Source organism: Paramormyrops kingsleyae, chromosome 6 (assembly GCF_048594095.1).
Source record: "Paramormyrops kingsleyae isolate MSU_618 chromosome 6, PKINGS_0.4, whole genome shotgun sequence".
NCBI lineage: Eukaryota > Metazoa > Chordata > Actinopteri > Osteoglossiformes > Mormyridae > Paramormyrops > Paramormyrops kingsleyae.
In genome coordinates, this window is record NC_132802.1 from 29,682,817 (window position 1) to 29,707,418 (window position 24,602).

Sequence of the window (24,602 nt, forward strand, 5' to 3'; positions counted from 1 at the left end):
TATTCTCCAGTCACAAGAGGCTCCATTCTTAAACCAGTCAAAATAAATATTTCCAGGAACAAGAACGACAAAGATGAATTTATGCAAGAAATATATATTTTTAAATCAAGTATCTTTTTCCCAAATAAAAATGAGAATAATTTTCTTCGGACGAATTCCTCCACAGAAGCAAAAGAAAGTGTTGAGTTACATCTTGCGGTTGAGGCACAATACCTCAGTCACTGTTGTTGTTTTGTTGGGCTGTTAACTCACAGGTCTGTCCCTGTACTGCTCAGTTTCACTAATGCTAAGCTTTTACTGTACAACCAATGGAAATAGGTATCTCTCTAGACTCCAAACACTTACAGGCAAGTAGGTCTCATCTTCATAGACATGGCACGGATTGCCTTAAGTAAAGATAAATACATTAAAATATATTGCAAAGGAACTCAAGTTCGATAAGGTACTGACAGAACGAAGAACCCATCTTGTGGCCTCAAACAGAAATGTCGCACAATATGTCCAGACATGCAAAGTTCTGGCCTGAAATCTCTGCTGCAAAATGCGCCTCCCACCTGCCCGCAGCTGTTCAGTGGAATCCCAGCTGGGGGGCCGCGCTGAGACAGCGGCATGGTCTGCACGTGCAGCCGTTTGGTTAACCTGTGCGGCACCACGCCATACTCCAGGGCGGGAGACAACGATGGCAGTGCTTCTGCATTTCGAGTACAGAATGGTAACAACAGCCAAAGGCTACAGTACAATGATAAACAGTACTTCGATTGTCCTCTTTAGGTACAGGGGTTGACTTCTTGCTGCATCTGCTCGATGTGTGTACGCAGTGGGGGGGGGGGGGGGGTTTGCAGGCCTTCTAGCATTGGTGGTGGTATCATATGGAGTTGGAGGGTGAGGCACGTGCTCCCGATACCAACAGAACCCAACATTAATCGATCAAAAAATTATTGTGGAAACTGGACACGACGTGGACCAAAGAAAAGAACAAGGGTAGGAACTGATTACATGTACTGAGTACATGCAGCTTTGATTCTTCACTTTGTATTATCAGGCTCTCATGCAAGACATGTCTGCGTGTCACTGGTTCTTCTAGCTGAAGAAACAGAGCCCCCTGCTCTACCACCACCAACCCCCAACCACCTGGCTATAAAAAGGACAGACGGACAACCCGACCATAATTCATATTGATCACAGAAGCTGATGGCCACAAGCAAGTTGAGCAGATGTCTCCTTACTTGTAAATACAAGACACCACTGGTGGGTCTTATGGCACTGGTAGGTAGTGAGAAGCAGGTTAAATTAGTGAAGGACCGGCACAGCTCTTATCCCAAAACTTGAGAATGCTTCGTAGTTATGTAAACCAAAGCTACAGACATTAAACGCAATATGGAAATGACAAAACAGGTGAAAGGAACACATGTGGGGTGGAGTTTGCTGTTGGATGTGAAGAGGGAACATGTGCAGCTTTCCTCATGACAGCAGCAGCTGTGCGGATCTGAGTGGCTACCCCTGACTGGTGGCTAAAGCTTTGTAGTTTGTCCTGCTCCTATATAAAATGAACGAAATGCACACCTCTCTGAAACAGTGGTCAGAAAAATTGTGAAATCATCTTGTTGCTGGCAGAAAGGAGGAAAAAAAATGGGGGCCACCCCCTCATCAACTGCTGCATCTCCCCAATGAAGACATGCACACAGAGACACATAGGCACACAGAGAGACACAGAAAGCGGGCAGCCCTGACAGAACCAGCTGTGCCGTGTCCTTCTTCCACCTTCCTCTGAGAATGACAAGGACCAAGAGGAAGAGTGCAAGTCTGCCAAAGCAGAAAGAACATTGGTCCGAGACTGACATCAACAGGGCTATTGAAACCAGGAGCAGGGCTGGGTTTTGTTACATCTGCCTGTCTATTCTGTCAGCTGGAAGTCCCGCCCTGGTTAAACAATGCAAATAAAGGGCAAAAAAAAATAAAAAATTTACAACAACAATGAGACTCAATAACAGTGACAGCAATCGGTACGGGAGACGGAGAAAGGCCTTCTGCAGGTAGCTCTGTGGGGACTCGGGGCATGGTGAAAATGGTTGTGTGGTTTGTGTGCGATTCTTTGGGGTGAGAGGCAGGGAGAGAACGAGACCAGGGTGTTATTCCCTTCCCTGCCTCTCTTTCCCCTGATGGTTCTTTCTGCTGAGGTTGTGGAGAGGTAGAGGAGGCCAGCCTCCCTGTCCAGTTTCTGGTTCAGTTCCCCCTGGCCTGCAGGGGGCGATACTCAGGGATGGTCCTCACTCGGACATTGCTTCTTGGCTCCAAGATCGCTTTCTTCGGGCGTGTCGCTCTCATCTTTCCTCTTCAGTTTCCTGGCCTAGAGGGGGCAGGATCAGGCCACAAAGATTAGCCACAATTAATGTGAATGTTCCACCTAATGGGAGGCTAATAATGTATTAGGCAGCAGTTTTGTCCGTGATGGGAAAGTGCAGTACGTGCAGGTTGACTTCCAAAAACTTCAGTTAAGCAGCCTATGGTCTGCGCACTGCCTCTCATCATTTTCTTCAATTTGACATTCTGTACCATTAAGTCACTGCGACGCATTTGTGTCACATTTTACTTACACTCTCCTCAGCCCTTACTCCCCAGATGAGGCCATCTTACCATTCACTAAATCCACCAAAGCAGGCACCTTCTCACCATCTAGCTGATAGCCCCACTCCTTCCCTGCCCGCCATCCCATAACACCCAGCACTGTGCTACTCGCTCTCACAACCCTCCTCTCCTTTGTGCAGTCAGTCTAACTCCCCAACACAGTCGAGATTTAATTTCTGATGCTCATGCTTAGCCACCTTGTAGAACATTTTCAATGCAAAGCCAGTCTAAAGGAAGTCTGTCCCTACTCCCACACTCATTTATATCCCTGCATCCTAATAGGTGAGACAAGTATCTATAGACTTCCAGATTACTGCTAGCTGATAACTACATATAAGATCTATGCCTTACCTACTTCCTTTAGTATGTGCCTTATTACATACTTCACCATTTACAGTTAAAGACACACTACATTAATTGAATCTGTAATGTCCTTACACTGACATTAACCTCTTCCTTTGTGTGACACATAAGTCTTAGAAGTAAAAACAGTTTGGAATATTGTTTTGTTTCCCTCAGTTGAAACCTTAGGAGTTTGTGTTTTTCTCCTACTCTCTCAGAAAAAAGGGTACCAGTTTAATTAGTGATCATTGTTGACACACCACAGCACACAACAACGAAACGTGTCCTCTGCATTTAACCCATATGTGATGTCGTGACATAGCAGGGGGCAGCTAATTCAGCACCCGGGGAGCAGTGCTTGGGGACGGTACCTTGCTCAGGGTACCTCAGTGGTGCCTTGCTGGTCAGGGACTCGAACCAACAATCTTTCAATTACAAGTCCACTTCCCTAACCAATAAGCCACCACTGCCCACTTTGCTTTTTCTTTTTTTTCCTCTCTTTTTTTAAATTAGTTTGTACCTTCGCTTGTCACTGAGGATGTGCCTTACAATGCTGTACATTTTAAGGTACAAAGATTCACTCCCCAAGGTACATACAACATTAATGTACCCCCAATGGTACAAACTGGTACATGAGGAAAATGGTACATTTTCCTCATTGTCCATTTCTGTACCGTAAAAGGTACAGAATGAGTTAGCTACAGCTAAGGGTACAACTGGCAGACCCTTGAAGGTACAGCACCAGTGATAAGCAAAGGGACAAATCTGTACTCTTGAAATGACAATAGGTTTTATCAACTGTGAACCATGCAGGTCTTGTAACCACCTGTAATTATTGCACATCTATTTGCAATCATTATGCGTCATCTAATTGTGCCCCACGATGTACTGACAAACTGTCTACAGTGTCCCCTGCCTGCTCCAGGATAAGTCATTATGCACGATGGAGAAACGGATCTCTAATGGTAGATAGACCTCAGATGATAGGCAGAAGTGGCCTAATGGTTAGGAAGGCACACTTATATTTGAAAGAGTGCTGGTTTGAATCACCTCCCAGCAAAGTACCATGAAGTGCTGCTCCCTGGGTGATGGATTAGCTGCCCCCTGCATGCAAGTGTGAGATGTAGGTTAAATGCAGTGGACACATCTAATCCCTTTCACTTCACTAATACTGAGATACAGCACATCTTGTTAAAGACTATGACCTACTGAAGTGTGTCCACTAACACTTTAAAAAGCCTGAAAGTACATATTTATCTGTCTGAGACACAAAAAATACAATTTAGCACATAAGCATCAGCATCAGCTGTCAATAGTCCAACCAGGGCTTTGAATGACAAGAGGCTGACTGTATTATAAAAGGGAAAAAACAACCATTCTCCCACCTCATTATAAAACATACGATATAAAAACAAATTGGTGACAATTTAAAACCATTGCAGATTTACTCGGATATATTATTAGGCGATTTGTAAAGTGCTGCAGTTGGTGAAATGTAAGCTTTAGTGGCGTTATTGCAGATGCGTTTCAGACATAATTATAATTATATTCAACAAACACAAAGAATAGCCTTGGGGCACAATTAGAATTAGTTCTTTCAGGGAACCAACCTTATGCTTGTACTTAATGGAGGCCTTGCAAGAACCAGATCATTACACATTACCAAATTAGGAAAACAGCAATTACTGCTGCAGGCTCATCTAACAAACAAGCTGTGACATTTTTGGTCTCCAATTCCCAAAAAAAGGCATTTCCCAACAGTTCTGGGAAGGTAGACTCCTAAGAAGCATTAAAGTATGATACAAAACACTCTGTATGCAAACGTTATTATAAATGTCAAGTGTAATTGCTTAACCAATCCAATTGGGATGAAAAGAGGTTATAAAACACACTGTTGCATGTAAACAGTTCTGCATTCTGTTTGGATGAATGCTAGGGAGGACTCGGCCCACCTTGGCATCATGCTCGGCGAACTTCTGGAACATGTTGGCATAGATCTTCTTGTCGCGCTCGTGGTGCTCTCGGATCTTGCGCTGGCAGATGCAGATCTGGCCGCGTGCAGCACGGTTGGAGGGGTTTACCTCCAGGACCTGCTGGAAGTCATCCATCGCCAGGCTGAACTCGTTACGCAGCAGCCGGGCTTCCCCACGGCGGTACAATGCCTTCTCATTCCTCTCATCCAACTCAATCACCTGATAAGTAAATAAGCATGGGCAGATCAGTGCATGCACACACCTGTAACATTCCTCTGGGAAAAATGCTAATGCTAACTATGACAACCTTAACTGGATCCCAGCCCAGTAACCAAACAAAATTCAGGAGTTATTTTTTTTTCATTTTTAGTTTTTTGCAGTCACGGATATTTAGAATTTAGTTTTCCCTCAGGAAACTTGCTAGATAACATAGGGTAAAAAAAAGGTATTCATCACGTTGTGGGGATTTTTGGTCCCCCCATTTGGTAAGGTATATCTGGATCACACACACACACATACACACACAGATTCATAAAAAGAAAAATACAAATGTAATTTTTTTTGACCAACATAAGTCAAGGTTTAAAATTTTACATTAACGCAAAAAATAATAATTAAAAAGAAACACATTCTTTATCAGTGTCTGACTAAAGTGTGCACCTTTTGCAAAATTTAAGTTATATAACACGCTAAAAAAATGAAGTTAGATCCTAGGTCCATCTAGGAACTAGCTTCTGCTGAGACTGCAGATGCAAATCAAATGATAATTAAACAGTAACTTAAAATCCAGCAAGCAGCACTAACCTTAACTTATTTGCTTGTGGTTAATTACTAACCACATAAAAAGGACCACTGCTTTTTCTTTGGTCCTGAGACCACATGCCCAGACTCCTGATGCCTCTTTTATTACTCATTTTACTTTCCTGTGTTTTCCCCCTTGTGCTGAAATCAAATCAGCTCTCTCTTGTTTTCCTGTCCCCCTCCATTTTGCTAAATTCATCTCCAATCCCTGGCCGAGACGGACTGCCTGCTCTCTTTTCCCATCCATGTGATTCATGGTTCTGTTCACCGATCCAATCAAAACAAATCATAACACATGTACATTTACACACACGCCACACAGTTGCACACGAACACACAGGAGACCATGCGCGCACAGACAAGCACATGCACTCAGGTGTGTGTGTGAGCCCCGTACCTTGTTGCAGTTCTCCACAGCCTGCGCATATTCACGCAGCCGCAGGTGACACAGCGCAAGGTTTAGCTGAGCCACCAAAAGTAGTGTTTTCACAGACTGCTGCTGCTCCGCCCCCAGACCGCACTCCATCTCCAACCAGCACACAATGCGCTGGTACTGGATCACTGCCTGAGGGTAGCAGGCCGCCTAAGACACACACGCACACACACGTAAAACATAAGGACATCACTGATCTGTTTCTGAGTGATTTATGGCTTTCAGAAATAGAGAATCTGTAGCTGGGTATCACACAGTCAAAGTCTGCAGGGAATTCATATCTGAAAAAATCCTCTGTAGGGAAGATGTTGATTTTAATGTTCTAGGCTTGGAGGGAAGTTTCCGGACACAGTGTGTTCACCGCACAGGCCCTTGGAACTCCAAAATACCTTGAAGTACTGCGTTCCTTTCTGCTTCACAAGCACAGCCAGTTCCAGCTTCTCCTTTAAGTCCATTTCCCAGGGTTCCTTGGCCTGTGGGCAAGCATGACAAAATCAAGAAACAAGCTACAGTGGATATAAAAAGTGTACACATCCTTGTAAAAATGCCAAGTTTTGTGATGTAAAACAAAGAAACCAAATTAAATCAAACGGATTTTTTTCCCTTCTCTTGACTGATACCTTTCAAAAATGAAATCCCTTTGATGCTTTGTAAGCTCTCTGGAACCATGACTTTTGCTGTAGGATACAGCTGAATAAATGTCAGGAATATCCAACAAGGACAGCCAAACTTTATTTGGGGTTAATCAGTTACTTTAGTTGATGGCAGGTGTGTACCCAAAAAGACTGAATGCTGTAATTAAATCAAAAGGTGCTTCAACAAAGTATTAGTTTATGGTTGTGCACACTTATGCAACCAGCTTATTGTACATTTTATATTTTCCCCCTAACACATTTGTTTCTTTTTCAATTGAATTGTACAATAAACATGAGAAAAGTTTTGAAATGATTTGTTGTGGTTTATTTATTTTTTTACACAAGACCTGCCATTTTAACAGGTGTATGTACATTTTTTATATCCACTGTAGCAAGTTTTTAACTACTTTTGGTTTTTTCAGAGGGTATTGTATTCATATTTGCCCCCTCTATACATAGTATTAGATTCCAGGAAAATAAGGGGAGACATTCAGCTCGACTAACTAGAGAGTATTTGAACAATTTTATCTAGCATCAGCATTAACTCTACTACAGTGTTAAAGATTATGATGCCAAACCCTCATCACCTTCTAGTATTATTAGACTAATTCCCAAATGAAACTAATTCCCAACTAATTCCCATTTGTGGCTCTGTGTTCTTGAGTCATGAGATCAGCGTTAGTTGCTGAAAAGATTTAGTGCTGTTAACCTATTCTTCAACTGGGTTGTTCTGGAGTTGTACTGGGCTTAGTACTGTTTTGTACTTCCCTCATGCAGTATTATTACCTTGAATTGTATGCATGATTTTCTACAGTTTATAAATCCATAGCATGCTATTTCTTTGTTGACTACTTTCAAACTGTGTAATTATGAATATATATTTGTATTAATAGTTTATCCCTTATCCTATTGATGTCTTATCCTGTTGATCACATGGTAGTGGTCACTGTTTTATTTCCTGAGTCTAATCATGGGCTGCCCTCTGGTGGATTTGTTACATTAGTGTCAGAAGTTGAATGAGAATTCCTGAGTAGGAAGCATATAATTGTTGGGCTTCCTTGTGCATGACCCATGTTACCAGTTACTGTCAGACATAAAACCTGCAGGAATGTGATCCCAGGAGCCATGTCAGGTGGTTCCTGCTCATGAGTGATGCAGGTAGCTGCCATTGTTCTGGCAGACTCGCGCTTCTGCCTCTCCCATCCCCCACTGAACACCGCTACAGTACAGTTCTCTTTCCCAGTGAATTACTTTGCACTTGAATAACATTTTAATTTCTTGAATTTTTGCCTTCTTCATAGTTTTCTGGGTCTTGATACAATTATACAATTTTCTGCTACACTTATTAACTATGAGGATATTTAATATGATGGAATTTATGTTGTAAATTAGGTGTAACTCAATGATAGCAAAGTGCCAGGTCCCAAGGCAACACAACAGACCCTCACCCACTCTGAACATAATGTTTTGCATTATAGCCACACAACCCCACATTTGTCCAGAGCACATTGTTCCAAGAGCCTTGTCATTCATTCAAATACTATTTTGCAAACTTAAAATGTGCATCAGTGTTCTTCTTGTAATCCTCCTATGAAAGCCATTCTTCTTCTCTTGACAGTGTCTCATGAACTCTGACATTTACCCATAACAAGAGACGCCTGTAAATATCTGGATGTAGTCTTGGGACCATTTCAGATTTCTCAGAACCACAAAATCAGGGCCAGTATGCATAAAACTTCTCAGAGTAAAATTTCACTCTTAAATGCGTCACAATTCTAAGAGTGACGCGATTTTGCTCCTACTCCCAGACTTAAGAATAAGTGGCATGTATAAACATTCTTAAGTGTTAAGACTTGGTCTCAGCTCCTAAATTATTTAAGAGAGCTGGAGAGGACTCCTAAGCCAGTTAGGAGTTGAATGATGGCAGCTGCACTACGCGCACCCAGACGGAGACCGCGCACTTTCCGTCAAAGAAAGGACGTACAGCGGATTTACGATGATAACAAGTTGATAAAAAGATACAGGCTTGATCGTGAGGGCATTATTTTTGTTACCGACCTAATTAGGAACCAGATACAATCTCCTACATCACCTAAAAATGCACTTACAGTTGAACTGAAGGTGATAATGATGCTACGTTTTTGGCAACTGGAAAAATATAATAATAATTATTATTATCATCATCATCATCTATTATAGCAAAGGTCATAAGAGCAATATAAGTAATGACACAAACCTGTAGATTGCATGCTTGCTTTATAAACTGTGATTTCCTTTCGCAAGGTCGATAGAACATTATACCACCTTTTTTCACATTCCTCTGCTGAACGCCTTGTCCGAGGTAACACAGCATTTACGGAGCTTGCAATAGCCTCCTAAGCTTTTTTTTGTCCATGCTTGTAACAGCTGGACCAAACTTTCCTCGCACTACCTCCTTACATTTAAGCACCAACTGTGCTAAAAGAACCGTTTTGTTTGTCATCCAGTTTGGTTTTCTTTTAGAATCCAATGTCTTGCTATGAGTTTTGCGTTTGACCCATAATTTATATAACATCTATTAGTGGAAATTGATTGGTGGTGTGCTAGGTAGATTTTCGTACAACCAATTAAAGGTATGATCACAGAAAGATATGTTGTATAAAGCTCTACATTAACGGTTTAATGTCACTAATATATTCACCGTGAAGCTCCTCTATTGGTTGAACTCTGGTTGAATGGCTAAAGGTAGAAACATAAACTAGATAGCAGTGTAATTACAAGCAGACAACATAATGTGAAGAACAGTTTGTCACTTAGCATCAGAAATTAAAACTATTAAGTGTAGGAGATGTAAGTGTTGTACTGCTAGCCATTACAGATTTTTCTGCATCGTATAACACTAGTATAGGCAGTCTCCAGGTTATGAATGAGTTCTGTTCCCTAAATCTGTCTTTAAGTCGAATTTGTAAGTAAGTCAGAATTAGAATAATACAGTACATAAAAAGTAACATTATACAGAAATTGTCACGCCCCGCTCCGTCCGCTCCCGATGTGTGCCACGCCCACCTCACTACCTCCTGTTTTCGCCCTGATTGTTCTCACCTGTGGCTCGTTCTCCGTGGCATGTCTTGTGTATTTAGTCTTCGTTGGTTTAAGGCGGGATTTTATTTGTAGTCCTCATTTCACGACACTTAAATGCTGGCTCCGTCAGCACTTAGGAATTGGGCTTAGACTTTGCTGAAAGTTACTTTTAGCAGCTTTATACAATGCTCTTAGGTCCTACTTTTTGCTAGATTTAGCAAAAAGTCCAAGTGTACAACCATTCTTAAGACCATTCTTAGGAAGTTTTATGCATACCGGCCCAGATGTTGGAGAGAATTTTTTAGGACAGACATTGCTGGGTAGATTTAGCAAGTCTTGATCAGCCTCCATTTGTTGATGATCTTTGTTGTCATGTAATGATGTACCTCATATTGCTTGGAAATGGCTTTGGAGCCCTTCCCAGAGTGATAAGCAAATCACATTCCTTTTTTAAGACTATCACAAAGTTATTTTTTCTGGTCAAAAACCTGAGTCCTTAAGAACAAACTGCATTTATAATGATGTAAATGCTGCTGCTGATGACCTAATAATAAACAAATGCATTGGTGCACCAGATTCGAATTACCCTACTCACTGAGATGAGGGAATGAACCTTCAGTTATTTTTTTCCCCACAAGAGTATTGAATGCTAGATATATGTTCTTTAATACACAGTGACAAAGTAGATTATTTGCATATGATTTCTGTATAATTTTGTTTTATATACTGTTCTGACTGTGAAGATCAGATACAATGGCAGTCAAAAGTTTGAGTACACTTGCTTGAAACCATAGTCCTGTATGTTTTAAACTGTACACACTTGTATATTAATAGGAATGGTTTTTCGTATTAATAGGAGTGGATACGGCTCTGCTCACAGTGCTGCCTCAAAGTCAAAGTCATTCTCACACATGTATATAATCTATACAGGCAGTTAGTGTTGTAGTCAAGACCGCCTAAACCGAGACCAAGACATTGCCGAGACCGGAGGATATCAAGACCAAGACACTGCCGAGACTTGAGGGTACCAAGACCAAGTCCAAGACCAAGACCAAGACACACTAAGGCGAGACCAAGACCAAGACCTAAAACAGACTAGGGCTACATCACATTACTCAGATCAACTGTAGAGAAAAAAGGCATTGCTGTAAAGTGTCATTACTCGTTAAATCAAATTCATGTTATCTTTTCAATTATATTGTCCATATGTCCATATGTCTCTCATTTAAAATCTCCCAGATTTGTCATAGTTAGGAGACCTGATGGAAAATAATATTCTCAGCAATCCTCTCCTATAACCATTTTATCAGACCTCGTCAAGGGAAAGAGATGGGATGTACCAGAAAGATGTTCATATTAAGTCTCTTATATCAGGTTCAGAGGCCTCGGGTAACCTATGAATACAGCTATGTAATGATCCTTTGCTTTGAATTGAAGAGAATGAGCCTCCCGATTGACTTGCACCTTCAAGACCGTGCTTTCTAATCAATGTAAAATACCTAATTTATTTGAATTATAACTATGCTATAGACTTCGTGGACATTTTCGGACATTTCTTTGCCGACTTCGCTATGATGCGATGTGTATGATGTGTGTGGACTGTGAAGCACTGGCAGTGTCCATTGAGAAAATGTATAAAATGTAACGCTTTTAAAATAGATGCATCTGACTGGTTGCATTTGAATTGAGGCGCGTAATAAATAATGATACTGTTCTGTGAGGATGTGCTGTTTTCTCTTTTTTTCCCCATCCCATCGAGACCGCTATGCCTGAGACCAAGACAAGACCGAGACCACAAAAAATTGGTCTCGAGACCAAGACCGGTCTCGAGAGCTACAGCACTACAGGCAGTCCCCAGGTTAAGAACGTCCCACTTACAGACAACTCATACTTATGAATGGACTGCCGTAAAGCATATTATATTAAAAATCTGGGTTGAATACAATGGTTCGAAATAATGAACGCACGCACAACTTTGTGACGCTCGAGAAAACATTGCACAGCTTCAGCGTTGTGTCGACTCAACAGACAGTACAGTACTCTATGTAATTTCTTTTATTATTTCTGTCACGATCGTGGGCGAGCGGTGCAGGTAAGCAAACGATCGGAGCCAGGACTTCAGGAACGAAGGGGATTTATTGGGGTAACGGGACCGGGGAAGCACGATAGACAACATCAATGGTGAGTCTGGCGAAGACAGACTCAAACGAAGACTAAATACACAAGACATGCCACGGAGAACGAGCCACAGGTGAGAACAATCAGGGCGAAAACAGGAGGTAGTGAGGTGGGCGTGGCACACATCGGGAGCGGACGGAGCGGGGCGTGACAATTTCTGTATAATGTTACTTTTTATGTACTGTATTATTCTAATTCTGACTTACTTACAAATTCGACTTAAAGACAGATTTAGGGAACAGAACTCATTCATAACCTGGAGACTGCCTATACTAGTGTTATACGATGCAGAAAAATCTGTAATGGCTAGCAGTACAACACTTACATCTCCTACACTTAATAGTTTTAATTTCTGATGCTAAGTGACTGTTCTTCACATTATGTTGTCTGCTTGTAATTACACTGCTATCTAGTTTATGTTTCTACCTTTAGCCACTTCACTCGTCTGACTAAAGCATTATTTTAGTGCTTTTTTCTTATAATAAAATTTACAGATCTTGCACAATCTCTGTATTTATCAGCTTCCATTATACTACCTATAGACAGTGTTGTAGTACTCGAGATTGGTCTTGAGACCACTTTTTTGCGGTCTTGGTCTCTTAGTCCCAAGATGGTGCCTGTGCTCAACATTTGATAGCGTGTTGTGTTATGTAAACTCAAACATCAGTCTGTTTCTGAACATGACTCGGTCTAGCCCTGCCTTGGTCTTGATCTTATCCCAGTCTCACCCTGACTTGGCCCTGTCCTTGTCTCAATCTTGATACACTCTGGTCTTGGTAATGACTTGGTTTCAGTTTAGGTGGTCTTGACTGCATCACTACCTATATATCTCGTAATTTGTTTTATGAAAGCATTTTTTGACTGAGGAGAAATGTCGGAAAGGACCATATTTTGGTTTCACAGTAATGAAAAATTACATTTTGTTTATAAACATTGCTCCATCCATCACCTATTTTTATATCCTTAAATTTTTTAGCTACCAGTTAAAAACAGCCAACAGTTCACCTGAATTGAAAATAACATCATTAATAACTGAAAAAAATGCACTGGAGTGGCACTCCAAGTGAATGGTAGTTTGATGGGTAGCACTGCTGCTGTAGAATAAGGGGCTTAAATAAGCCTTCACTCAGCTTGCATGAAGTTTGCAAGTTCTGCCCATGTTAGAAGGGTTTCTTCCTGCAGTCCAAAGACATGCCTTAAGGCTAACTGGCCTGTCGTGTGTGATTTGGTGAGAGTGTGTGAATATATCCTGTGATGGACTGGCATCCTGTCCAGGTTGTACCCCTTCCTTGTACCCTATGTTGCCAGTTTTTATGACTTTACTAATATCATGTGTCACAATCATTGTCATTCTAGGCCCCACAATCTTCACCAAGGGCTTTATTTTCCATCTGTGCAAAGAGGAACGCACCAGAGTTTTGTACCAGCGCATCGCTCATTTTCACGCCATGCACGCATTTCATCAAAATAGTAAATGATTTTGCGTCTGCGTTCTGCTCGTAGGAGTGATGTTTTTTAAATGAGGCGTGGTCGGGCGCATTGTCAGGCTTGAAAGGTTTAGGTGGAACAGTGGTGCACCCGTAGATGACGTGTTCACACATTTTCGCTTCACGCACATCTGTGTCCTCGGCCGAAATCTGCGATCTGACTTGCCGGGCAAACGTGCCACTGTAATAGCAATCCGCCATAGATCATGCACCGCTGCCTTTTTAAGGTGAGGTGACGCGCCATTTTCATTGGTTCATTGCTTGTTGCAATAGGACAACCTTTTTGCACCTTCCACTGATGCAAAGTCTGGTTTTTCTGCCATCGAAATATTGAAAGGGATATGGACACGCCCATAAACTTTAGTTCCACTTTGCACTTTATGCTATGCATTAGGTCATCAAAATAAAGCCCCAAGTCTCACCTTTTCAAAGCTCTTCAGTGTCACTTCATACACCAGCTCGGCGTTCGGCCCGACGTCCATCTTCGGCCTGCCTTCTTTCCCAAAACCGTATCTGAAAAAGGGTGAGGGAAAATGGGGAGCTTAATCACCACATCCTGAAATCACTATGGGCCGGACCAAGAAACACGGTTATACCATTTCTACACTCCTGGGCAAAAGCAAATGGGCCAAACACAAAACTAGTCCAGATCTGAACCCTATAGAGAATATTTGGTCTCACATTAAACACAAACTAACCAGGAAACATATTTCAATCACTTATCATGAAGCCATTAACACTGCATGGAACAACACTGACTGTTCTTTATGCAAAAAACTGTCCTCAAGTTTACCCACTAGACTTAAACATCTAAGGAAATCATTGAGAAAAGCTAAGTTATTTTATCTGTTTGAACTGTAAACGGGGAGGTGGGACTGACTTGGGTTTTAGGTATAAGAGGCAGCACTCCCCCTTCTGCATCTTCTCCATGGCGCGATCCACACCCAGGGGAACACTCACGTCCTCCGCCTCGCCCACCACAAAGCACACATCCCGCTTATCAAAGACCCGTCCATTACAGCTGCCCTGTATGTGCACTGATGGAGGCAGACAAAGAGGGCTGGGGCTTAAACGTATACTCAGGTGCATTTAAAAACAAGTTATAAAGTAAGCAGTGTAGTAAATTAATAATAAATAAAATTAATCAACAAAAAAATTAAATGAATCATAAATGAATCATAAAGAAAACGTGCACTGTCATTCATACACTCTGAAGGACAGCATGATCCAGCACTTTCACTTCTCTGCCGGAGAAAACATTTGATATTTTAACACCCTGCACAGATTGCTGGGGACATGGAATCCAGGCTGGGACAGGAAGGAAGGGACAATGGGGAAGAGACAGAGAGAGACAGGAAAGGATGGAAGTTCAGGGAGGAAGGACAGGGCAGGACAGGGACTGAGGTTTGCAAACAAAGGCTGCGCCTGAGAGTGGGCTTGGGGGCACGAGGCCTCTGCTTGCCAGCGCCTCATATCTAACAAAGCCAAGGCCACCAGAATTAGGCAGACATGTTTACACTCTTTGAATGTGAGTCTGGCCGAGCTACGTAGCTGGAAGCCGGCAGCACACTCATGCCTCGACACCTGGGCAATCTGCCACCCACTTTAGCTGCACTCACCACTGACGGTGGCCCCCTCGTTCGGGTTGCTGAAACCCTCCCCTTTGACTTTTATCCTCCGGACGATGCCCCCATCTTCCGTCAGTTCCTCACCTTTGAAGTTCAGCAACTCTACCTGAGGCAGACGATAGTAGGGTTAGGGCAACATGGGAAGAGCCGCCCCGGATATCAGGGAAAACTCACCTGCTCTCTTCATTATGAGACAACATTGTTCTGGTCTCTATTAGAAATATATGTAGTCATGAAAAAAAACTGTTAGATACAGTACTGCACAGAAGTCTTAGGCAGTCAAAGGAAATGATGGTTAAATATTCTAATTGGTGTGAATCTATGATATTATGTTGGTCGAAGTGCGTCAGCGTACCCATTTCAGACCTCAGCTAAAGCCACCCCAGCATTTGCAGCAACCATCCAATACACCCATGCGTTTTCTGACTCAACCACTAACATACCACGGCTACTCAATACCTCACTGACTTTTTAAACTAATTAAATTAATTAAGTGAGCTGGTTGTGAAATGTAATGAATACATGAAGGGGATGAGCTGGCCAGAGGAGAGGTTTGGGAACCGAAGTGATGTTCTTCTAGCTGTCCGACACGATATCAGGGACTTTTTGTAGTACTGAAAAAATGTTGTGTTAGCTTTTATTGTGTTGCTCTTAATTTGCATATGTCCTGAGCACTAATTATACAGATACATTTCCTTTGACTTACTAAGACTTTTGCACAGTACTGTACATTGTGAATTGTCAGGATTATCTGAGGTATTGCTGGTTGTGTTCTACTGCTTTCAATTCATGCACTCAACTTTCAAACAACATACTGTACCTATATTAAGATTATTTTTTTTTTTTAAAAAAAGGTAACCCTCTCTTTTCACATTTTCAGCCTCAGTTTCTTATGAATTCTTGGTTCTAGGCTAAAGTAATGAACAGTGTGATATCATCGTAATACTCTGGATCTGAATCTGACCTGCATTATCAAATAATGGTCCACAATTCAGGAACCAAAATTAATTAAAATCTAGTTTTGAAATGTCTGTCAATTATTGCAGATTTTTATCACTGTCCTGACATACGACTACATTAATATTCCTTCAATTTCAAGCTGGAGAAGAAATGCACTAGACAACAAGCAGCTGCAGATCTGGGTTTCTCCAAGAAATTGTGGAAACTTACATTTGATGCTGAGATTGTTAATGTCATGAAACCTACAGGCTGAAGTGGTAAGATTCAGATAGGCGTTGGCAACTCAGTTAGCATGGTTTCTATGACTGAGAAAGCCCTTTGGGAGACCTATGGAAACACCAACCTCGAAGAGCAGGGCCGAGTTCGGGGGGATCTTGGGGGGACTACCAGCCGTCCCATAGGCATACTCCGGCTTGCAGAGGAACCAGCACACCTCTCCCCTCTGCATGGTGGCCACACCAATGTCCCAGGCCTTGATCACCTGACCTAGTCACACAAGAAGAAACACATTTTTTTATCCTGCCTCGATTCTCAACCCCTATGTCTACCACACGGGAGACAATCTCCAGTATGCCACTAGATGACAGGTGTCTACATGAGTGACACAGCATGCACTAAAATATCAATGTTACATTTACTTTCAAGAATATGTAGTTTTGGGAAAGTACTTGATGTACTATATAGGCATAGCAGTAGGTTTCACAGCTAACCTGACTTTCAGCATCATAGTGAAAGGCTTACGAGAAGCTGAGTTCTCCTGTAGTGTGTAAAAAAACAGCAGCTGTTAAGTACCTTTGCCCAGGTTAAAGGTGAAGGGCTCCTTACGGTCCATGCTGGAGTCAAACTTCTTCCCATTCAACAGCTTGCCAGTATAGTGCACGTATACTTTATCCCCAATCATAGGCTTCTCTGTATCCACACCCTGCCACTTTACCACCTGGAGTGATCAAATGAAAAAGCCCTTTTTAAGTGAGACAGCTGTGGACATACTCTAATACACCCATCATCAAGTCTAAGCCATCATGTTCTAATCCAAATAAATGACTGAAGTTCTTCTTTTGTTTGTGATTCATCCTTATTGATCCTCAGAGGACCCAAGACAGCTTATCATGGGAACAAATGATTGAAACACTCAATCCTCTCTGGGAAAAAGCTGGCATTCACCAATAGGATACAACTCACATCTTAGGAGACCTGCGGTTCTGTCTTTTAAAATATACTTTAATTTCATTGCAGTTACATTTTATTGACACGTATCCAGAGTAGCATAATACATTCAACTGAACAGTAAATTCCGCCTGCAGCATTCATATTTCAAGTCCAGTACATTGGTAAATTCAACGATTCAGAAGTATAAGAGCTGTATTGTGAGTTGGCTATTTCAAATTTAAAGAATGAATAATGAGACACTAATTTTGAGGCCAAAAGAATCAATAGTCAAATGATATACAGATACATACCTTACACACACCTCTGTCTTTATTGGGTGTGATATCTACACCATGTTTGGCACAGAAGTCGGCCAGAGACTGGTCGTCCATGGAGAGTTCACTGTCAGTAGTCATCTCACCTATGTGCACATGAACACAAGTTTCCTGTGTACTCATCCATGTATATGCACACACCTAAAACTCCTTCAGGACACCACATTTTTTCACCTTGCTCCTCTTGCTCTAAGCACCTTTTAACTACACCTTTAAACTCTTCCACAAACAAATAAAAGCTTCTGCTTTTTAATACTTAATGACAGTTTATTGTAGGTTATCAACTCCATTATTTACAATACTCTGGTACTGGGTTTCACTAATGTTCCCAGTGAAATCTCTAGTTGGTACAACACTTCTTTCTGGAACTAATACACATAAGTCCCACATTTACCCACTGTACTGGCTACTCATCAAATTTACCAGAGGAAATATTTCTGTCCTGTAAAGCCTCAAACCTTACATTGCTATTTCTCTTCTTCCCTAACAGCCTAAATTATATTAGGACAGAGCAAATCATACCTATTTAGTGCCATCTGTAGCAGAAGCTGCTAAGCCAAAGATGAGTGTAGGCCGCAGAGCAACCCAAGCAGTCTGGACTCTCACCATAACACAGTATGTGATTACCTCATTATGTGTTCCAAGGCATTTTGATATAGAATGTACAATTTAATTTCTTATTTTCACTTCTATAGCAGCTATTTTCCAGGTGTACTCTTTGGTCATCTGCTTTGAGGGGGTCAGGGAACAATTTTCAGTTTTATAAACGTTGTTTTGTGGTTTTTTTTTTTTTGCGGTTTTCCAAATACGTAACGCATTTGACATTGACAGACGTGAAATTCTGCTGAAATTGTACTTCACTGAGAAATAAAATTTGATTTGGTTTGATTTGATTCAAAGAAAAAAGGGGAAACCAATGGACAGATAAATGGTCAATTAACCCAACCATGCTGACATAAAAGCAGCATTTTATCATGCAGTACAAGTTCTCAACGAGGCTAGTTTCCCGATCTCTGCGTTGTTACCCTGTGGGGCCCCTATGGATTTCATGTTCTAGAGAGAAACAGTGCAGGTTTGGCTCTGCGATGTTCATGTAACGTTCTACTCCTGTAGTACACACTGCAGCTGGGTAACATGAGAAACCAGTAATTCTATTTTATCCATAATCCACAGCATAGAGTACTTGCAAAAACCACAGCCTCCCAGCTCTAAACTCGCCTGACCTCTGACCGGAAACCAAGTTCATCTTCTCACATTCCACTGTAACAGTGGGACACTGGGGCCACTTAGGCCAGGACACAGTCTCAGCTCCGCCCCAAACTAGTCTAGATCTGGGCATGATGGTGCACAGCACATTTATGAAAGAGCAGACCAGCGCAGCCTGCAATCTGAAGTGCACTGATGGAAACAGCAGGAGCATATGGCACCTGCATCACTCATATAAACTCTCCTAACTGGTGTGATGTGGCATGCAGTGCAAGTCAAAACAAACATGCTGGAATGATCCGTATTGTCACTTTAATCCAGAGTACAACTGTCTGCCAGGCAGCATTTTACAGTTAACGTATTCTCACATCTTGCGAAGCAGACAAAGAGAAGCAAGCAAAACTGAGGATGAGGCCACACAGCAAGTAATCCAAAGCAGGCTCCCATCAACTGATGGCAAGTCATGCGGGAATAAGATTCAACATTAAAGCCTTGGATTGCTCTCTTTAGACATTACCTTCTACAGGTAAGTATAATCCTTTCCAATTCTAATTGACTTCAGGGAAACAATCAATATTAATGTTTTTCGTTTTTAAAGGCTCACCCTAATCATAATGTGGAGAGGCATGTCGGCAAGAAAACACAGGCTCATCATCCACTCTGCTTGGTGTTAGCAAAAAGGACTTAGGAGCTCTTTGCGCTAAAATTGCATCATGTCAGAAATTCAAAAGATAAGCATCAAATAACCTTTATAGTTAGCACACAATGAAACAATATATGTAGGTATTAAACACTGATAAGTCAATGTAACAACAAAAATTAAAAAGGCGGCATGGATAATAGCCAAGAGGTGCTTATTATAACATAAGAACAAGTCATACGTTTTCCAAAAGAAAATCAACACTGGGAATGAATGCTCATGCGGTCACCTAAAGGGGACCAAAACACTGGAACTATGCCTGTATAGCGTCAAACCAAAGACTAACCTTCCAGATAGTTGTACTAACCAGATTTTGCTGTTTTTCTATTTACACCTGAATGTAGTTTCACAAGTAAGAACCAATTTTGCCAGTGTGATTGTAGTGCTTATATAAACCACACCATTTATATAAATGCACACAGACATGCCAGAAATATGCCACACAACACTGTGCCATATGGTACTCCTGATTAACATGTATACCATGGTCTCTCAAAGAAGATTCAAGGTATTTTTCTTGGTTACCTATAAATTTAACCACTCAGTTCAGAGAATGATGGCTATAATGTATAGACTTCATTGATGAGTCATTGACTTGACGATGGATGGATTGATTGATGGACCCGGGTCAGGGTTCATGGGGGGGGGGGCAGCACAGGGCACAAGGCTGGGGTATGGACTGGATGAGATTTTATGATTAAATAATAAATGTTTAAAGGTAGAATTAAAAAAATGATGTCTTAATTTCATGTTAAGTGTTTCAAAGTGTGTGTATAGCAATTGCCTTGGTTAGAATGACTTTCTTTATCAAACGGTTATCATAATTCATTAGCGTCTTCATTTGATTGTTTTATTGCACATAATATTATGCTCAGGTTGGAAAGTGGCTCAGTGGGCTGCACTATTGCCTGACACCCCCTACACCCCCCCCCCCCCCCCCCCCCCCCCCCGGGGTTGGGGGTTTAATCCTTAAAGGTTGTATACATTTCCTCCCTCTGTCCAAAGACATGAAATCAGGTAAGTCAGCATCTCCAAATAACCAAAAGTATGTATGTTTGCCTATGCAAGTGTCTTTGTGTGTCCCGTGATGGACGGGGTCCCTCGCCTTGTGTCCTGTGCTACCTGTAAGGTTCCCCCTGAACCTATACTGGGTAAGGAGGATAGAGGATGGATGGATGGATGGAGAGATATTAAATTGGTCAACAAATACATAGGGAAGTCATCATAGGAAGGTGTTCATCCATCCATCCATTCAGCCATCAATCCAAGCATCCTGGAGCCCATCCCAGGCAGCTGAAAAATGTTTAAATTTTGCAAAATTAATAAAGTGTAGCTGGACTATGTCTAATTTGGTAGACAGTTACTGCATTTACAATCCCAAACAGCTGAATACAAAAGCTCTATTTGTATACAGAGTGTGAAGTGGTTGTGTGCTTAATAGACAACTGCAAATTTTAAATAGATCATGGAACATTTGCACAGTACTTAGATGCAATATTACAGAAAGAGAAAAGTAATCTCACTGATGCCTACTGAACGAGGTGTTTGAACCTTGATTCTCGAACTACACAAGTACAATCAAAGCAGAATGTGCTGATGATTTTGGTCAGTTGTACGTTGGTTGGATAATCTTATTTATTAATTTGACTGACATTTTAAGGACATCTTCATAAGGACAGTTGACAACATGATGAGATTGCACCACAGCTTTGGCAGGCTTCATGTCTCTTGTACCATATCTAAACTCCCTGTCTCTTCCCTCCTGTGGTATTCATATCGTCATCTTCCTGCATCTTCCTGTGTTCAGTGTGTATTTCCTGAGGAACGATCACACTCAAAATTGCACATATTTGAAACCAGGTACTTTCATTTAAAAAGTTGTTCAGTATTGAAATGCCTGCATGCAGGACATAAATAATTGTAGGATTAAAGAAATGGGAAATTATTGTTAAATTGAACAAGCCAACAAATTTTTTTAATGTAACAATTGCCAGAAAACTCAATTTCACTTCTTTGCCCTACACTCCCATCTGATATGATGGAATTAAGTAGACGAGTGGAGAAATATAAATTAGAACACGGTGTACTTCACTACACTCTGCTACACATCATCTATTACTACCTACACATGCTTTGGTTTTCAGCTGACAAATGAGAATAACTGCTTGCAAGAATCCAATAAACGAGTCGATAAGAATGAAGAGGTGAGATGTGATGGAACAGATGAGCAAGTAAATAAAAATAATAATGGAATGAGCAATTAATGGAGTGAGTGTTTAATTTTGTAACAGCGGATTAACATGTAATCATTCTCATTTTATTAAGACAAACAGCTGTGTACCTTCTCACAAATATGAAAAAAATCAACATCATTTATTTATTACTTTCTCTTGTCTCGTCAATTATAACAGGAGACAAACACATCTTGTTATTCATTCGATAATGAATATTTTACCTTAATAGAAATACATTAGAACTCTGTTTTCTGATATTGAGTGCCCTCAGGCAAAAATAGCAGGCTAAATGCATAATACCAAATTGCTCTCTCTCTCTCCGTCCACATACAACCTGTACATTTGTGCAAGTAAGGATGCACATGTAAGAAATCATGTGTGTGAATATAAGGCATATAAATGCACCTGAGAGTACGACAGTGTGAGAGACTGTCTGCATGCGTGTGTGTGTGTGTGTGTGTGTGTGTGCATGTGTGAGCATCCTGGAACATCGTGTTCCTTCAGCTTCAGAGTTGCTGGCACGAGACAGTCTTCGCCAGCGATCCCAAACCCACGTACTGCTGTATCAGCTGCAACTGACAGAAACCCTCCCCAAAACATGCCAAGATGCAAGACGCAGGTCTCTCTGTGACAAAGGCACCTCTGTGCCATAAGTGACCTCCTCGCTTTCTTCAAGCATCATGTTTACAAGTCCTGTGACACAGCATCTTGTTCAAATGATTCCAGAATGATTGGTTCGAAAAAATAGGAAAGGCTTAATTAAAAAAGTTAAATAAGTATGATTGTTGTCTCAATTATATATTAATAAAAGTATTACTATTGACATATTTATAATTCATTATTAAAAGTATCACTATGGTACTTATAATCATTTCATAAGCACTCACACAAACACAGAAAGTGAACATGCCTTCGTATTTCAGTGTGTAAAGTTCAGTGCCGTAGCTCAGTGTGCTGGCAAAAATTGCATCTGTGTGTGTGTGTCAAAGTGAAAGTGTATGAGCGAGTGTGTATATGTGTCACTGTATTAATGTGTATGGACGCATCTCGATGTAAATGTGTGCATGAATTTACAGACGGCCTTTTTCGCCTGGGTTCAGATCTATCGACATAATCCCTCACTACACACTCATGAATCGTGAGTGCATGTACAGTATATGTGTTTTAAGAGCATGTCTTTATCTGTGAATCTTTATGGGAATGCCAACACGTTTGTATCTACATCTATGTGTGAGTATGTGCATATGTGTGTGTTGGTATGTAAGCATGTAAATACATATGACTATTTGCTGGTATCATCCCAATTCTCTATATGATAATTGATTTCACTTCTGTGCTCATCACCCACATACTAAACCACTATAGCTGAATCCTCGTCTAGAGTTACAGCACAGTACCACACCAGAGATTTGCTGCCGTGTTAACTGGTCATGGATATGTGGGTGACCCCAACTCATCTTTCACGTTTAACTCTAGGAAGCATTTTCATAAATAAAAGTGTTTAACTTTCACTGAAGATCAATCAGGAAATTATGGGGTAAGATGAAGATGACAAACACAGTCATTGTAAATGCGCAAGTTAAGGGTTTAAACTTCATGTTTACTTTTGTTTATCATTTTTTTAGTAGTATTTGTAATTTAAGTTATTTTCATTAAAATAAGCTGCATGTTAGCATTATTTTATTATTTATTAAATGCATGAATATTAAAATTAAGTACTGTATATGACAATTAATTTACATTAAATGTATAACACACGATTCCTTATCTACTCATTTATTACACCCATGCAAACTAACCGTATGACAACTGTAGGTTGTCATAGCTCCATTGATAAATCTTACACTGGCATCAACATAAGGCTTGACTTCGTATTGCTTCCTGTGTCAGTTTTAGGGTGTATAACGTAGAAAATGGTGACAAACGAGAATATGCCTCTTCGTATATAATTAAAGGCACTTAATAAGACCTCGTGAAATGTACGATATCGTGTATCAAAATTTCAAACACGAATGTCCATACATGTCAAATAAGCAATGAACACCAATTCAGATGCCTACTGAGTTCATATAACATTATGAGGACACCGGAGAAATGTATATAGGGCTTTACACGCGCATACATTTTATACTGATCGATGTCCCCGATTCCAAAAGCAACACAAAAAAACAGCTGCAAACTGGTTATTACAGAATTTTCACCACAAAATAATTAGTTATCGCGTTAAATGTAATTATTTTTGAAAATTTTAAAGTGAAAATAACTATATTTTGGTTTTTTTCATATATCTTAAGTGAAATTTGAATGAACTAGAAGTAGGCTATTAATTTGACAAGTGGTTATTTAACTACAGTATAGGCTATTCTATTTGTTAAGAAGAGCAATGACAAAAACCACTTGCGAGAATAACATACTTCCTAAATATAAACGACACCGCTATCTAACACGGACAACTCTTGCCCACATGAAGGAAGATTAAAACACACGATACATTCATCATTAACTTACACGCTTTGTTCTTTTAAATTGTTTCTCCCTCTTATTTTAGTTTTCTGTTTTTCTCCCCTTCACTTGAGCGAGTCTCGCCGGCGCGGTATCTGTGCTCCGCTGACAGAACGACGCCGAGAACTGAAGGCGACCTCGCAGCGTTAAGGTACTGAATGTTCTGCTGGCGGTACTGTACGTACAAGCCCGGCATTAAGGCGATCAACACGCCAGCTCAAAGCACACGCCGGAGAGGGACCCGGAGTAGGATCGACAGAGAGAGAGAGAGAGACGGAGAAGGCGGGGAAAGAGCATGGGGGAGGGCGATTGTGTAAAAATTAAGGGCAGGTCTTGGAAAGCAGCCACAAAGTA

At 41.0% G+C, this 24,602-nt stretch overlaps 1 protein-coding gene across 1 annotated transcript; it reads right to left on the minus strand.

The window, feature by feature from the left end:
• Positions 1-78: 78 nt before the first annotated feature.
• fkbp5 (FKBP prolyl isomerase 5) lies at positions 79-24,503 on the minus strand. The gene is made up of 11 exons (XM_023813454.2): positions 24,255-24,503; positions 17,583-17,692; positions 16,915-17,059; positions 16,466-16,608; positions 15,154-15,268; positions 14,415-14,571; positions 13,957-14,047; positions 6,564-6,647; positions 6,139-6,324; positions 4,920-5,159; positions 79-2,347 (listed from the first exon to the last, which is right to left on the minus strand). Exons 2-11 carry the CDS (start codon positions 17,685-17,687, stop codon positions 2,255-2,257), a joined length of 1,359 nt encoding a protein of 452 aa, XP_023669222.1. The 5' UTR covers positions 17,688-17,692; positions 24,255-24,503; the 3' UTR covers positions 79-2,254.
• Positions 24,504-24,602: the final 99 nt, after the last annotated feature.

Excerpts from the sequence above, each read along its gene's own strand:
- fkbp5 (XM_023813454.2), bottom strand. The coding sequence starts at position 17,687 with ATGACTACTGACAGTGAACTCTCCATGGACGACCAGTCTCTGGCCGAC. Across the intron at positions 6,648-13,956 it reads CACTGAAGAGCTTTGAAAAG|GCCAAGGAACCCTGGGAAAT; the intron begins GTGAGACTTGGG and ends GCTTGCCCACAG. Across the intron at positions 2,348-4,919 it reads TCGCCGAGCATGATGCCAAG|GCCAGGAAACTGAAGAGGAA; the intron begins GTGGGCCGAGTC and ends TGCCCCCTCTAG.